The sequence below is a fragment of the Electrophorus electricus genome, chromosome 6 (genome assembly GCF_041902795.1).
Source record: "Electrophorus electricus isolate QZ-2024a chromosome 6, ASM4190279v1, whole genome shotgun sequence".
NCBI lineage: Eukaryota > Metazoa > Chordata > Actinopteri > Gymnotiformes > Gymnotidae > Electrophorus > Electrophorus electricus.
Genome location: NC_137502.1, coordinates 5,547,501 through 5,562,113, shown reverse-complemented (window position 1 = coordinate 5,562,113; position 14,613 = coordinate 5,547,501). Strand labels below are relative to the sequence as shown.

The 14,613-nt window shown below is 39.3% G+C and overlaps 2 protein-coding genes across 6 annotated transcripts in view; both read right to left on the bottom strand.

The window, feature by feature from the left end:
• Window positions 1-145: 145 nt before the first annotated feature.
• nutf2 (nuclear transport factor 2) lies at window positions 146-9,978 on the bottom strand. Of its 2 annotated transcripts, XM_081716796.1 has the most exons (6): window positions 9,861-9,880; window positions 6,609-6,730; window positions 5,938-6,009; window positions 5,665-5,707; window positions 5,378-5,476; window positions 146-2,035 (listed from the first exon to the last, which is right to left on the bottom strand). In XM_081716796.1, exons 3-6 carry the CDS (start codon window positions 6,003-6,005, stop codon window positions 1,922-1,924), a joined length of 324 nt encoding a protein of 107 aa, XP_081572922.1. In that variant the 5' UTR covers window positions 6,006-6,009; window positions 6,609-6,730; window positions 9,861-9,880; the 3' UTR covers window positions 146-1,921. The 2 variants fall into 2 exon arrangements, with proteins under 2 accessions (XP_081572922.1, XP_026859787.1); XM_027003986.3 differs by lacking the exon at window positions 5,665-5,707 and having other exon boundaries at window positions 9,861-9,978.
• Window positions 9,979-10,101: 123 nt separating this feature from the next.
• Window positions 10,102-14,613, bottom strand: part of tsnaxip1 (translin-associated factor X interacting protein 1) — a 7,035-nt gene continuing 2,523 nt past the window's right edge. The window contains exons 7-16 of one of the 4 annotated variants that reach the window (XM_027004023.3): window positions 14,467-14,608; window positions 14,155-14,327; window positions 13,901-14,060; window positions 13,664-13,791; window positions 13,410-13,538; window positions 13,155-13,313; window positions 12,913-13,022; window positions 12,623-12,746; window positions 11,464-11,570; window positions 10,102-11,353 (exon numbers count right to left, since the gene is read on the bottom strand). In XM_027004023.3, the coding sequence (XP_026859824.3) occupies window positions 11,149-11,353; window positions 11,464-11,570; window positions 12,623-12,746; window positions 12,913-13,022; window positions 13,155-13,313; window positions 13,410-13,538; window positions 13,664-13,791; window positions 13,901-14,060; window positions 14,155-14,327; window positions 14,467-14,608 (1,437 nt within the window). In that variant the 3' untranslated portion in view covers window positions 10,102-11,148. Of the gene's footprint in view, window positions 11,354-11,463; window positions 11,571-12,030; window positions 12,471-12,622; window positions 12,747-12,912; window positions 13,023-13,154; window positions 13,314-13,409; window positions 13,539-13,663; window positions 13,792-13,900; window positions 14,061-14,154; window positions 14,328-14,466; window positions 14,609-14,613 lie in introns of those variants that run through there. The other 3 variants (XM_081716789.1, XM_081716790.1, XM_081716791.1) reach the window with 3 other exon arrangements.

Genomic DNA, 14,613 nt, shown 5'->3' with positions numbered 1-14,613 from the left:
GCTTAGCACCACTGCACTGAATGGAAATTTTTTGGTAGTCCTGCGTCTCAAGAAGTAGCCATTGACTAAATGTAACACCTTTCTTTTGAAAACTCTAAATTAAAATGCCTCACAGTGGTTTTAAAAATCACAATGCCATCGACTATCACTTTGATCACCTTTATTTCCACATGTCAGCAGTTGAAAAGGTGTGTATTACATGGCATTTCTTACTTTTGTTTTAAAGAAACATCTGAGTTTATTTCTATTTTCTTCCACTACCATTTATTGAAGAGTCCATCTCTGTAAAGTAGAGCTAGGACCATAAAACATGGAGAAAAAAAAAAAAAAAAAAAAAAAAAAAAAAAAACCATTAGAAAAAATAAGTAAGAAAGTGACTCAAATCACATGGCAGCGCACATCTGAAATTCCTGCGCTATGTATTGAATATTTCAGTGCAAAAGCCACAGCACACTAAATGTAGTTTCCAACATCTGTACCATCATTTGGCATGAAGCCTTTATAATCTCCCAAGAGGTGTTTTTTTGCTACCCTCTGTAACATCACTAGAACAAACTTGATTTTATGAAGCCTCTCTTCACTCCACCAGACCATTATTTAATGTTCACAATTTCAATTCTAAATTCATTTTCATTAATATTACTTACTCTCAATAGTACATAGAATTAAGGTTTAATTGGGAAACAAAAGGAAGGGCACTACAGAACACCATAGCTTGTATGGTGTTAGCATTTAGTTTATCAGAAGCAGGAACCTTTTCTAAAGCAAAAAGGAAGGAGAAACCTCTTTCTTTGGACTAACTACAAACACCTTACAGAGCCAATGTCAAGACTCCACAGTGTAATTTCATTCTTTGTCCCTCATCATTACTAAATGCCTTTAAAAGACAAACTTCACTTGTGTTGTAGCAGTAATAGAAAAAGAAAAGTTCCCAAATAAGAATTTAATGTCTGAATCAGGAGCTAAACAAGTACAGTCTGTAAACAATTGCTATACTACAGGCCAAGTTGCCTTAGCCTGTCATATTCCACTAGCTGGGTAAATACTTTTTGGTAAAAATTAATACATATCCAGGCATTCACATTTAGCAAGTTAAGTGCTTTCCCCAGCTTTGTGGCCTCCTAGAGGAACTGCCATCGCAATCTCTGTTGAAGTATACTTATTCAAAGAAAAAATAAATAGTAAGCAGTATGCCAAAACCAGTGATGTAAAAGGAAAAGGCAGGTACAAAATCAGACATGGGTAGGAACAAGATGATGCCATTGTTAAGAAAAAGTCAGGTTTTATTGTGTATCGTGGCTTGGTAATTATTGTCACAGAGAGCAGTGAGCAGAAGGCGGGAAGCACACTGGTCTGAAGAGAAAGGGGGGAGGAGTCTGGGTGGTGTTTAATGTTTCTTTGGATAGTTAGAGCAACCTGACATCACAATGAATGGAGGCTCCAATGTTCCAGAGGGAGAAGGAAGGAAGAAAGAAAAAGAAAACATAAATTTTAAGGAGCATACTCTAAAAGCAAGCTGAAACACACTAGGTACTGAAGCAAAGGTAGACAGTTAAGACAGTTATTAGTTCAAGGTCAAACTCAACAACTAAAAAGTAAATATTAACTGGCAGAGGTTAATATGCCTTTTTTTCTCCTGGTCAGTGTCCTCTGATTCGAGCTCCCCATCATCATGCAGATCAGCGGAGAAAAAGGGGTCACTGATGGATCTGTGGGCTTTCAGCAAAGAAACACTTCTCACGGCCGGAGTAGAGACGCTACTGTATGTGCCTGCACGTTATCTGTGAATTGACTTCTTGGATTCCGGTGCCATTTCTCAAAGAGTGATGAATGAAGGGCAGACTGAGAGGTTCAGGCATCACTGGGGGCGGTGCACCCCATTCTCCACCTTCCCCCATTTCCCTGACAGCCATGGTGCTTATTAGCCAAAGTTGTGTATCGCCAGGCGGAACATGTCGTTGGTACACACCCACGCCTCATTAATGTTCTTCAGGATGAAGCTCTGATGGAATCCCATGATGGGGTCATCGTCTGCCTGAGAACAAAATGATACATAAAGACCAATAGGATTAGCTACAGTGATACATTTCATCGACTAGACAAAAAAAAAATGCAGTCAGAAATCTTGGGACTACAATTATTTATCAGGACACTGTTGATCAAAAGTGAGCTCAAGAACCAAAATTCACCCATTCATCTCAATTCAGGTCCATGCAAGATCACAGAGCAAAGGTATTACATTCCACAATTTGAATCAAATTCTAGGTCTGGATTTTGGAATCACTAAACAGACAATGCAACTGGCAACTTTGTCAACATAGCTGATTCCAATGTAAAGTTAGAAAATCTATAGTGCCTAGACTTCAAGGGTTGCGATCTGAAAATGTACAAATGTCTGACAAATTAACTACCAGAAATAACATCTAGGACTGGATTTTTTTAAAATTCAAGGCCCAGAGTTGAATCATTACTAAGAGTGTCGAATGCTTAACACTGCTTCAAGCCATTTCGCAGGGCGCATGGATACCACTGTGTCTAGACCAAGTAGGAGCCCATGTTTTTCACTATGTGCTTATACAGATACTTGTACGATAATTAGCAACCTACTTTGTATTAAGCAATCAGAGGTATCAGGGAACAATGGGATTTATCGTAATTTACTGCAGTGTACCTTAACAGAAAAATCTTGTTTTAGTATACCCATTAAACAGAAAACAACAGAATACCAACATGTTATAGTGAATGAGTTACATCTTTGGAATTTATATCAAAGTTTAAACTTAAGGGTGCATTGACTTTTTCTTGCCCCTCTAGTATTAATTTCCTTGTGCTGATATTTCTGTTTAGGTCTAAGAGGTTTTATTAAGTTACTCATATTGTAGGTATAAGGTGAGGGTAGAAAAGGTAGGAAGCACGCATGGGTTAGCATCTTTGCAAGGGAATACCCAGTTATCAAGGTCAAAAGAAACTGAAGCAGAGCATACAAAAAAAGCAATCAATATTCAAAAAACAAAATATGAGCAGAGTGTCTCAAAACCAGGAATCTAGAGAACACAAGAACATGCTTAAATTTGGCACATTCAGAAATGACATGACAAAGGCTTTGCCAATCATACAAGAAAACAAGAGCTAGAAATATACAAACTAATGAACAGCTAACAAGACACAGGTGAGGGACCTTGTGGTGGGGAGCACAAAACAGGGCAGAGACAGGAACAAAACAATAAAAACAACAAAGAACACATGGGAATTAGGGTGCCAGGAGGGGGGAAACTGTGACAGCATAAAGATGTTTTCTCAGAGCCAGTCTGCAGTCTGCTTTGCTTCCACATTAACCATGAAACAGTAGCCGACATTCTGCGTCACCTGTTCATGAGTGCTGCAAAGTACACTCTGCGCATGTCACATGGTACCATGTAGTATCAGACATTAGTATTGCAGCTTTTTTATGGGTATCAGTAAATAAGCACCATCACTTATAATTGGTACCAGTATCTGTATTCCTAGTCCCATCAGTTTACAGATAGTATTCAGTGCTTATACCTATATTTTAAAGAACAAGCAATGGGCTAGTCAAAAATGCATTAGTCTGAAGATGGCCAATAGGGTTGGGAGATAAGGAAAAATTAATGACATTTACATTTCCAAATACATTTTCCATACTGAATATCTCTTTGCCATTAGACTACTTATAAATTCCTACAACTGCAACATCTTTCAATGTACATGACAATATGTAAGCTATTCACAACAAATACAATTTTGATAAATTGTACAATGTGTTTCTAATCTGATATATTAACACAGCGGGAAAAAAAACATGACTTAACATACCAACTGTTTGATTTGGTGTGTAGCAAGATGGGGAAATGGGTAAGAATCCAAAAATTGGGCCAATGTCCATAAATCACATTATTTAAAACTTAAGACAGAATGATATGCAGAACCTGATGATATCCAGCTTTCCATGACAGAATTTAACTGTACACTCTCAGTTCTCACCCTAATGGCCAATACAAAACAGGCAAATAACAGATCTGTAGCAAGCTATTTGCTTGCCATGAGTATGGTCACCCTAAATGCAACTGTACATGCCTCTAAATCTAAATTATAGTAAGCACACCCAAACTGTCAAGTCACTGCATACATAGAAATGTAACTTGTCCTAGAAGCATGGAGGTGATTAAGTTGGATTTTACAATCAATTCCTCCTCTACAGAAAATGTAATTCTAAGATCTAATATATATTTATATCCACTATGACCAATCTGGAATGCTACATACACTGTAACCTGACTGGCTGATAAGGAGAGATCAAAAAAAAAAAAAACTTTACTGGTTGTAAATTTAATACACTGTCTATACAACTCTGTCCAAATCTTTATAGTAGTAGTAGGCATCAACACACATGAAATGTTATACCCAGCCATACCACTGGGGTCTTTTCATTATAAATGCAAGCTTTGGGGAAAGGTCCAACACCACCACAGCTGTCATTATCTATACACTTTAACTTGCACAATCACATCACACCTTCATCCCCATGTTCATTCTTAGTTTTCAGGGCAAAGCCACACGGATAACATTCACCGCATAACAGTCAAAGCTTGGAACAGATTACTTTGGTCTGAAGACAACTCTTCTTAGAAAACATTTATTAAGCTAGTGTGTTCTGTAAAGCTAGTGTGTTCTCGTATATTAGGAACAGATTAATTCACACTGAAAGCTTTCCCACGTTTACAAAGTGTCACTATATGCTATAAATACAGCTTAGAAGAGTGGTCTAATCGCTGGAGAAGAGGAAGAGGGGCTGGACCTGAACGCTGCCCAGTGTCATTACTAAGAGAGCCTGTTTGAACCAGGGCAAGCCAAGCAGAGCACAGGTCCTTACACACAGTCGGAAGGGAAGGGGAGGCCATGTGAATAAAGAGGGTGCATGAGGTCAAAGGATGTGCGGGGCAAGTCTGAAGACCTTGTTGGCGCGAACCCTGACATTGCTGTAATGTTTCAGCAGAAAGGTCTTTTGGAAGCCCAGTACCTGGTCTTCATCAGCCTGACAGATACACACACAAACACACAGACTACATCTCTAAAATACCTCTTCGTTGAAAAGATTTGAACGTGCAGCTCCATGTGTCACGTGCCACAAGCACATGTTACTGGAGTGGAGTACAGGCCCATGGCTCTTTCCAGATATTTCGGAGTGCGCTGCCTCAGACAGAGCCTCCATTCTTCCCCGATAATATATACATATATTGTATAGCAGGAGGAACTGAACTTAATTAGCTCACTTCCCACCAATCAAACATGCTAAAGTAAATGCTGCATGAGTAGAAAGTGTAGGAGGCAGGGGCAGTGAGGCCAAGTAAATACTTACTTTTAGTTGTCCTACTACCATACTCAATATGCAGCTGTCAGGAGTGGGCTGGTGATCTTGTGCTGTTATGCTGTGGGCTATTTTTGTGAAGGGCAGACTCTGAAGAGACAAAAAGATGCATTACAAACACATTTGCTAACTGCTTGGATGCAACTTATGCTTAAGTCCTGTTCTCCGTGTAGAAATTGGCATTCCGATAAAAACAAGGCATTCAGGGAATTGACATTGCGCATAATGTTGCTGCCCAAATCATATAAGACTTCAACGGTGTATAGTTGCAAGCATACATGGAAAGTTCCAAGAACTCCAGCCTTGCATGGCTGCAGTACACTGAAAGAGAGGGAGCAAAAAGCACAATTCAATTTGCCTGTATACAAATTTCCAGTCATGTGTTGAGCCTGGTGGCTGAATGAGGCCAAGCACTGCCAATATGAATTCATAAGCCATCCCTTCCAAAAAGCAAACGTTTTGAGTAGGGACAGCTACACATTTATAAGAGTGGCTCCTTCCAGTGCCTATTTAGGGGTAATTGAGTCCAAATCAAGCAAATAAAGCCTTACAGAGAGTTTTTCGACGATCGCTGCTTTTCCCTGGAATTGCTGCCCTTCCCACGTAAGGCATGATGCATCGATCTGTAAGAGAGAATCAGGGCAGGTAAATTAGCAGACAGGCCAATGTGATATGTGAAAGACAAGCTGTTTCCCGTTCTTCCTACACTTTACTGGGCAGAGAAAAATAGAAGAGGCCAATGACTGACTGCATCTTACAAATTACAGACCACAGCTAAGACACTGGGCAACCCAAAGATAAATGGAAATGCCTGAATATACTGAAAAAAAACAAACAAACAAAAAAGCACGAACAGAAAGGAAAACCAGCCTCTGTGATGCAGTTTTATTCTGACTGTCCTGTATATAAGGTTTTACAAGCTTAACTATGCCACCCAGCAACCAGAGGGAGTGTAGTATAGTGGGGCTAACGGTGGCCATTAGGAGAAGCCCATTTCTTACACAAAAGACTCTTCTGAAAACTAGTGATACTAAGCTTGAATCGAGATTTTGAAAAATAAACCCAAGATAGCTTGTACACAGCGTTGTTGAATTAAAGTACGCAAGAGATATATTTTATAAAACACCTATTGACAACATTGCCCTAAGTAATGGAATTAAATAAAGAGACACAAATGAATCCCTCTGATTGTACAATGAACTTATTCCCCATTAATACTTACATATATTGATCCAAGCTGAGTTCTGTCTGTGTCAAACAGCTGATAGTAATGTTGCACAAAGCTAGATCCTATTTGTTCCCAAATCGGCTTGTCTCCCATCCTGATTCACCCAGCTACAGGCACTAGTGGGAAAATTGAATTGAAACGTTAAAATATCCTATATTTACACTATATGTGTTACTACATCTCAAGTCAAAGCTCTACAGTATCAACTGATAACCTAGAGTAAAAGGACAGATTATGGTTAAAATATAATTTACAAATTTTCCATATAATCTCAAATATAGTTGATCAAGCAAGACAAGTATAGTATCAGAATTATGCTTCTCGTTTTCAACTGGAGCCACTCTGTAAATGTAACTGACAAGTAATGGAAACTTATAACCATCAATTAGAATCAGGCAAAACGCATTCTGAAATCTCTACACATCTTACACAATGTAGTCTGGTTATATTCATAAAATAATGTGTAAAATAATATCATATATTTAAAATTTTGGATCTATAGATCAAACCAGATTTAAAATGTCAAAGTGCACAATATCTGTGCTCGATATTATTTGCCGAAAAAGGACAATTTTTAATCTCTCTCAACCTGTTCAATATTGGAATTCTGGCCGACAATTACAACTGATATTTTTCTGGGGGCTTTAGTGTTGAACAATAGGCTTTATTATCCCTGCACCAGTTCAAGGAAAAATGGCACTATTTTAAAAAGATTGGTAAATAAAATTTAACATTTTGTTCCTGCAACATATGCTTACAATAATTGTAATGTTTGATTTACCTGTGAAATGGTTATTTTAAATTAATTATCTATTTTTAGTTTAACATGTCAAATTTGTTTATATAGCGATTTTTACAATAGCCTTCGTCACAAAGCATCTTTACATATGTCCAAGCCCAGGCCCAAACCCCCAGTGAGCAAGCCAAGGAAAAACTACCTAGAGCATGAGGAAGAAATCTAGAGAGGAACCAAGACAAAAAAAGGGGAGTCCATCCTCCTCTGGCCGACAATGGACACTACAATAGCCTTAATATAAACAAGGCGCAGAATAAGTAGTGAGAGTGAAGGAAAACATGTCTTATACTCACTGCACTTCATTGATTGATTATAGTTTGAACTTGCTTTAAAATGTATAAGTTATCAGATATTACTGCTGCATCTCTATTATAAAGTGATTCCAAATTCACGATGGCTGTCAATGCAGTTTTCAGCTATGAAATGTACTTTTGTTCACATTTTTATAAATCAGAAACTAGGCAGTCTAGGTCATTTGAGAGTACTTCACCTCCACAAAGTTTGAGGCAAGTGTGTAATGTTTCTGGTATGCAAATTGCATGATGTTACTTTGTAGTCATAAGGTTCTATTACTTGTTAGCTATGTTACTCTTGTAGCTCTAATTTTCTAGACATGAATTAGCCATAGTGTTGGACTCAACTGCAGTGCCAATGGTGAAGTCACCACATAAAATGAATTTCAGTGTAGCCTTATGATTAATCTGTCTTTGCAAAACTGGATTAAACATAAATCAACATGGTCTTGAGATTTTGGATGTATCAGCCATCACTGACAACCAACTGCCCACTGAATGCCTCCAACGTTTCCAAAACCCTAATCATGAAATCAAGACATCATATAACCATATCACTGCAAGTGCACTGCATTTCTGTGCAAATGAAAAACTGCCTGAATCAACAAACCAATCCAATAAAAAATTTTTTACAAATCCAATAGTGTCAAAAAAAGGGGGGGCTATTTTCTATAAAAATGTGCCAAGTCTCCTCCTACTAATATTACTTGTATTCCTACTAATACTACTATGTACAACACCACTTTGTGTTTTTTATTGGTTAAGAAACTTTGTAGTGTTCTGTCTGGGTATAGTTAATTTCACAGAATGTGTGTCAACGGTGTGAACTGGAAAAAAAAACAAAAACAAATGGACACTACAGATACATTTCAGTTCTCTATCTTATAATTATTGTAGTTGATTACTACCCAACAGGCCCGTTATTAATACCCTGATGCGACGATGTTCCACGCCGTTATTGACATTTTCTAAAGCTATGATCAACACACAACCTACTTATCCACGTTCACCGAGTCGGAATAAACTAGTCATGCTAGTACATACCCCACACACGCCCTAGACCAGTTTAGACGCTAGTGGAATGTCACATAGATAGCTAGCTAGCCAGCGAACTTGGCTATTCGGAAAAAAAAGTGATACTATAAAGCTTCACGGAAACAAGACATGGTTTGTTTGATAACCATAGCTAAACGAGACCTAGTTTTATTTAAATATATTTCTGTAAACTGACCATACTGCTTATTTAAACGAAATGAAGGAGTGCTGCCTGTCAGTTTGAACTGACCAGCAAAATCAGTAAAGAACGTGAACCATAACAAACACCTAGGTTAGCTAGCCACTACGCTTCGGTTTAATGATCCAAATAACCATGGCAACATTAGTTAGCCAAGTAACTGCTTATAGTGTGAGAACTACCATGTGCTAAGTCAGTGAAGAGTTAACTATGCTTCGGCCAGATATCAGGCAGCAGAAGTTGCTAAGGCTAACTCACTCAGTCTAACGTTAGCAGGTTAAAGCTTACGCTTTTGCGTGACTTTAAAGAATCGCTCTTACGACTGCTAAAAACAAACTCGCAGTTATATAGGCCTTTACATCTCTTAAAGAACCGATATCAGCTAGCTAGCCCAGCGAGTGTTGATTCATTGAACCCATGCAGCCTGCTAATACACAGCTAACCAACTAGCCGGCTAGCTAGCGTGAGCTAACGCGGAAGGTCTCCGATGTCGCTGGTGCAGCTACAACGACTGAAAGACGCGACTTGGATGGCCTGCAGCCGACGTGGTTGTCCGCTGTCGTAGCGCATGGCTCGATAGGGACATGCGACTCCAGGCAGCGCGTGCTTTCGTTCCATTCTAAAAATACTCTCGAGCCACTTGAGCTGTCCAACGGACTCTACGTGGAGGGGAATTTAGCTTAGCTAAGATAAGCTAAGCTAAGCTAAGCTAAGATAGCTAGGTTAACGCTAACTCTGTCGTACAACATAGGCGTGTCCTACGAGCTACCCTGTCTCACATGAGGAATAATAGTCATTATAGATCAGTGGTATCGTATGATTATATATATACATATATATATATTATAATGATACGTACTTATGTGGTGGAACAATAAATAACCACGTTGACCAGTACGTGGTATTTATGAGTAACAGCTTACCTCCGTGAGCCCAGACCGTATCCCCGGTTCCAGTTATGGCGATTATGACGCGCGGTGGAGAAGTTGAGCTGCCTCCTCAGCTGAGTATGCGCAAACCGCTTACACATTTGAATGCTGGGAATTGTTGTTTTGGGGTTAGTTGCCGCTTGAACATACAAAATACAATATACCAGCCGGAACGAAAAATGTGAGATGCAATTTTTATATGAATTACATTTCACATGAATAATAGCTTACGTAGTCATTATAGTGAATCAATGACATGACATTTATAACGCATTTATAACGCATCACATTCTTTATTTACGTCTTTTTATAGTCAACAATAGGAGTCAAATATTCCGTTCCTACGAATGACGTTTTTCCCCCCAGGATAAACTACTTAACCGAAATCTTAATCTCTTTATTAAGGAACTGAGGTTTTCCACTCCTTGAATCCTTCAATAAGCCTCATTCCAGTCAGTCTAGGTTTTGTGTTACATGGTTCTTATATCTTACTGTTCATCAAAAACATGATTTTCTGTTGTTTATTAATATTTTTCACCAGGTCAAGATGGTGAAAAGAAGTCAGTGGATACTTCTTTAAGAAGTCAGTGGAGAGATCCAGTTTATGCTGGTCATCAAGGCACACAAAGCTGTATTTTGGGGCAACAAGCAGTAGTGCCTTATATAACAGCAGCCATACAACAGGCAAGGTCTTGAGGTCCTTGGTCACTGACCCTTCTGGCCACTCTCTAACCTGTCCTGAGTTAAAATCATTGACCATTCTGTTTTAATCAAGCTCAGAAACCATGAAGTGGAACTACATGTCTGATAACACAAAATGCCACCTTCACAGGATGTGACCTTTTGCTATCAAACTTATAGCTATGTGTATAGGATCGTACCTATAGAAGACACACTTAGTGCTACATAACATTGTTCAATCTATAAAACATTGCATTATAATCATAACATAATTATATAACATTAATTATTAAACATTTTGACACCATTTTAGAATGATTATTTTTAGCTCAGTAAGATAGAGGTGACATGTGATATACCAGTGTTGCTGTGAAGTCTATCATTCACTAACAATTTTTGCAGTCCAAACTACTCTTTATATAAAACAAAATGGAGCCACTTTTCCTTAAATTTAAGATTGTAACAAAATTTTAGATAAAATGTCAAATTTATATTGTAGGAGAACTTTTTAAAATTAATGTTGTACTTTTCCATTTATTTTTTTTAATAAAATTGAATTTCAGACACAATGCACTAGATGTAAAAATGAACTGTGACGAGATTATTCCAATTGAGGCATGGGGCCTGCCCTGCTCACATTGGCCACAGAGAGGCGCTGTAGTGCAACCTCAGTGTCTAGAAGTGCTGTGTGCAGGCGCAGTTCTTTAGTTTGAAAGACTATGCTCAAATTCCAATCCAGAGTTGCAGAATCCAATGTGGGATCAATGATCTTGAAAGCAGTTCTTAAATCCTCCACACTCACTTCCCTACAAAAAGAGCATGTGGGACAGCACTCTTTAGCCTTGGCGATTGACTTCAATTAACCGTTCAGATAACTATATTCATTGTTATCATTCACAGATTCATGGTCTCTCACCTTCTGTCTCTTAGTTGCACCTTCAGCTGGTTAATGTACTGATGTCTCTCTGCCATACCCTGCCTTTTTACCAGAGCCAAAAATTCACTGTTTCCCCCTTCAGAGTCCTGCATTGGGGGGGAGGGAAACATTAGTCTTATTTTAATATAGTCAAGTTTCAAGTTTGGTTTATTTGTCACATACATAGTCATACACAGTATAACTCGCAGTGAAATGGTTGAGAGTGCTCTGTCCAAACTGAGGAAAAGAAAACAGGGGTGCATAAAGAAATATAGATATTCTATATATGTGAAATATATATATGCAAAGAGAAATATATATATTCTATGTATGTACAAAAATATATTAACAATGTATGTGCAATATATGTATATTATGATTATATACACAATGTACAATGTATATGTTTGTGTATATATGTACACAATGTACAGAATGTACAGATCCATTTTGTAGAATAACATATTTACAGTTGTTGTGTTACAAGGTAATTGAATATATTTTATATATATATATATATATATATATATATATATATATATATATATATATATTTATTATATACACACACACACATACAGTTATACAGTTATGTTACATGGTGGTGGTCCCCACAGTTTATCAGTTTCCCTGATTCAGGGCCTCAATGGCCTGTGGGAAGAAGCTCCTCTTCAGCCTCTCTGTCTTGGTCTTCAGGGAGCGAAAGCGCCTCCCTGACCTCAACAGAGAGAAGAGACTATTTTTGGGATGGGTGGGGTCATTCACAATCCTCCTGGCCTTGGTCTGGCACCGCTTGTAGTAGATGGTCTGCAGGTCAGGAAGTTCCGTGTGAGTGATGCGCTCTGCTGAACGCACTACCCTTTGGAGTGCTTGTCTGTCCTGCTTGGTGCTATTCCCAAACCAGACTGTCATGTTCCCTGTGAGGATGCTCTCAATAGTGCAGGTGTAGTCAAAATAAATCATACAAGATGCATATTTTATATGCATGGTACAGACCACCTTTGTATCTGCAAATATTTGGTGATTTACAATGGGAAAAACAATGAAGCAACGTTACACCAGAAGCAACTGTAAGCCAAGTGAAAGCAAAGTTCATGCTGAACACATTTTCCATATAGGTACATTTAGTGCTATGGTTATGGAGTGTTTTAGAGCTCACCTCTGTGTACAGCCTCTGATAGGCAATGCTTCCCTTACTGGTTTCTTGGTTTGACTGAGCAGCCACCACCAGCTCCTCTATATCCTGCTCCCCCTTCAGGGGGAAAGCCATCCTCAGGGCCTCACTGGAAAAGAGTTACTCATAACTGCATTTATTCAAATCCAATCAACACTGCAGATGCCACACCAGAATAAACATCCCAACAAAACAGAAACATCCAGGCAAGTCGAACAGTCTAATGTTCTAACTGGTACTGCAGCAAAGTATGCGGTTTTTTATACCTCCCTCACCTGAATTCGGATAGAGTTAACAATCCAGTCTCAGCACTGTCAGTCTGTATGAACACTTTGAGGAGGTGAGACAGTAAGAGGGTCTGCCCATGGTACAAACTCTCATCCACCTGCCGCAGAGCAACACTCAGCTCAATTCCACAGCCAACCCTCAATGAGCATGTGCATTTCACCTATTGAAACATGTAGAACAAAGAAAATTCCCAGCATCAAAGGTGATGCTTTAGTTTTCAAGCACCCACCTTGCCAGTGAGAATATCATAGAAGAGGCCTATGAAGTCATCTTTCAGGTAACGCTTGATGGCATCCAGCAGGCTGTAGGCCCACTCTCCTGCCTGGTCACCATGCTGCCTCTCCAGATACTTGTGTAAAAATTCCTTCAAATCGCTGCTGGCATCCAGCTTTTGTTGAAAATAAAGAAAACAGCAATAACTGACAACCTGGAAGAAAATAATCAGACCATTTCTTACACATCTGTCTGACTGACTCAGAGGGACCTTTTCATCTTCAGATGCTTTCCCCTTCCATATGTCCTTTATAATCCTGAGAACATCGTTTTTTTTCAACCTGAGGTTCCTCAGCTGCCCTTCATAGCGCAGATAGATGGGAACGTCACTGGAGCGACCCTGAAAAACAGGTTTTTTGCCTTTAATCAAAGGCATGTCCCATGGAGAGCAATGCCACCTGCAAGAAGAAGTGAATCCTAAGAAAGCCAGAGGACTTCTCGGACTTTTATACTGCAAGATCTCACCAGTCCAGTAAAAAACTCCTTCTGCTCCAAGCTAATGCTGCTTAGCTCCTCCAGCAAAATCTCCAGCCGTTTCTGGCTGGATTGGCCATCCAAGAGCTGAGAACAGCGCTCCCTGCTACCAATTACATCTTATGCAAAACAAGTAACATTACACAGACAATTCGGTTACAGTCTGCACACTATGCCCACTGTATGCTTCTCTTAATAGGCTTTGGTGAGCAGTGCATAGCCCTATACCTGCACACTGCTCCCAATGTGGTCTCGGCGTGGAGGCCTCTTGAAAAACCTCTAGCTCACTCTGAAGGCTGTCTCTCTGCATGCTGACCTCTCGATGTACACCTAGCAGAGTGTCATACTCTGATTTCATTTGGTCAAAGTCTGACTGTAAGGTCTGCAGCTGTAACAGAGAAATTAAGCACTGGATTTGAGACTATACCGGCTGGCCATTTTTGATTTTAGTAGGATTTGAAGTTACAACAGGTATTTTATACCTTTAACAGGTTCTCCTGGTACATGCAGTCTAGATTTTCCCAGTCCCTACGAGGAACCACATCCCCATATTCTGCATGCAAGCGATTAAGCTCCACCTGGGCCCTGGATAGATCCTCTCTACACACCTTCAGAGCCAGCTTTTCCTTTACAGGATCATCATCTTTTAGCACTTCTAAAAGAAGAGAAAATGTTAATACATAGGAGTACCCCAATTTGGGTTGCTCACTACTTCAAGTTGTAATCAGTGGAAGATGCTCCACTCTGTGCTTCAAGGACATCAAGGACAGCTACTAATTCTCAGGGTTATTCACTTTCACCATCCTGCTCCTCCTCAGGCTCCTCATCTGTGCTGTAGCTCATGTTGCTGATACTGGCAATAAGCAGCTTTCGGGCATCTCGCTCCTCCCTGTAGAGCAGATATTGTGCTGCAAGCTCCTCCTTTAGATGACACACCTGTG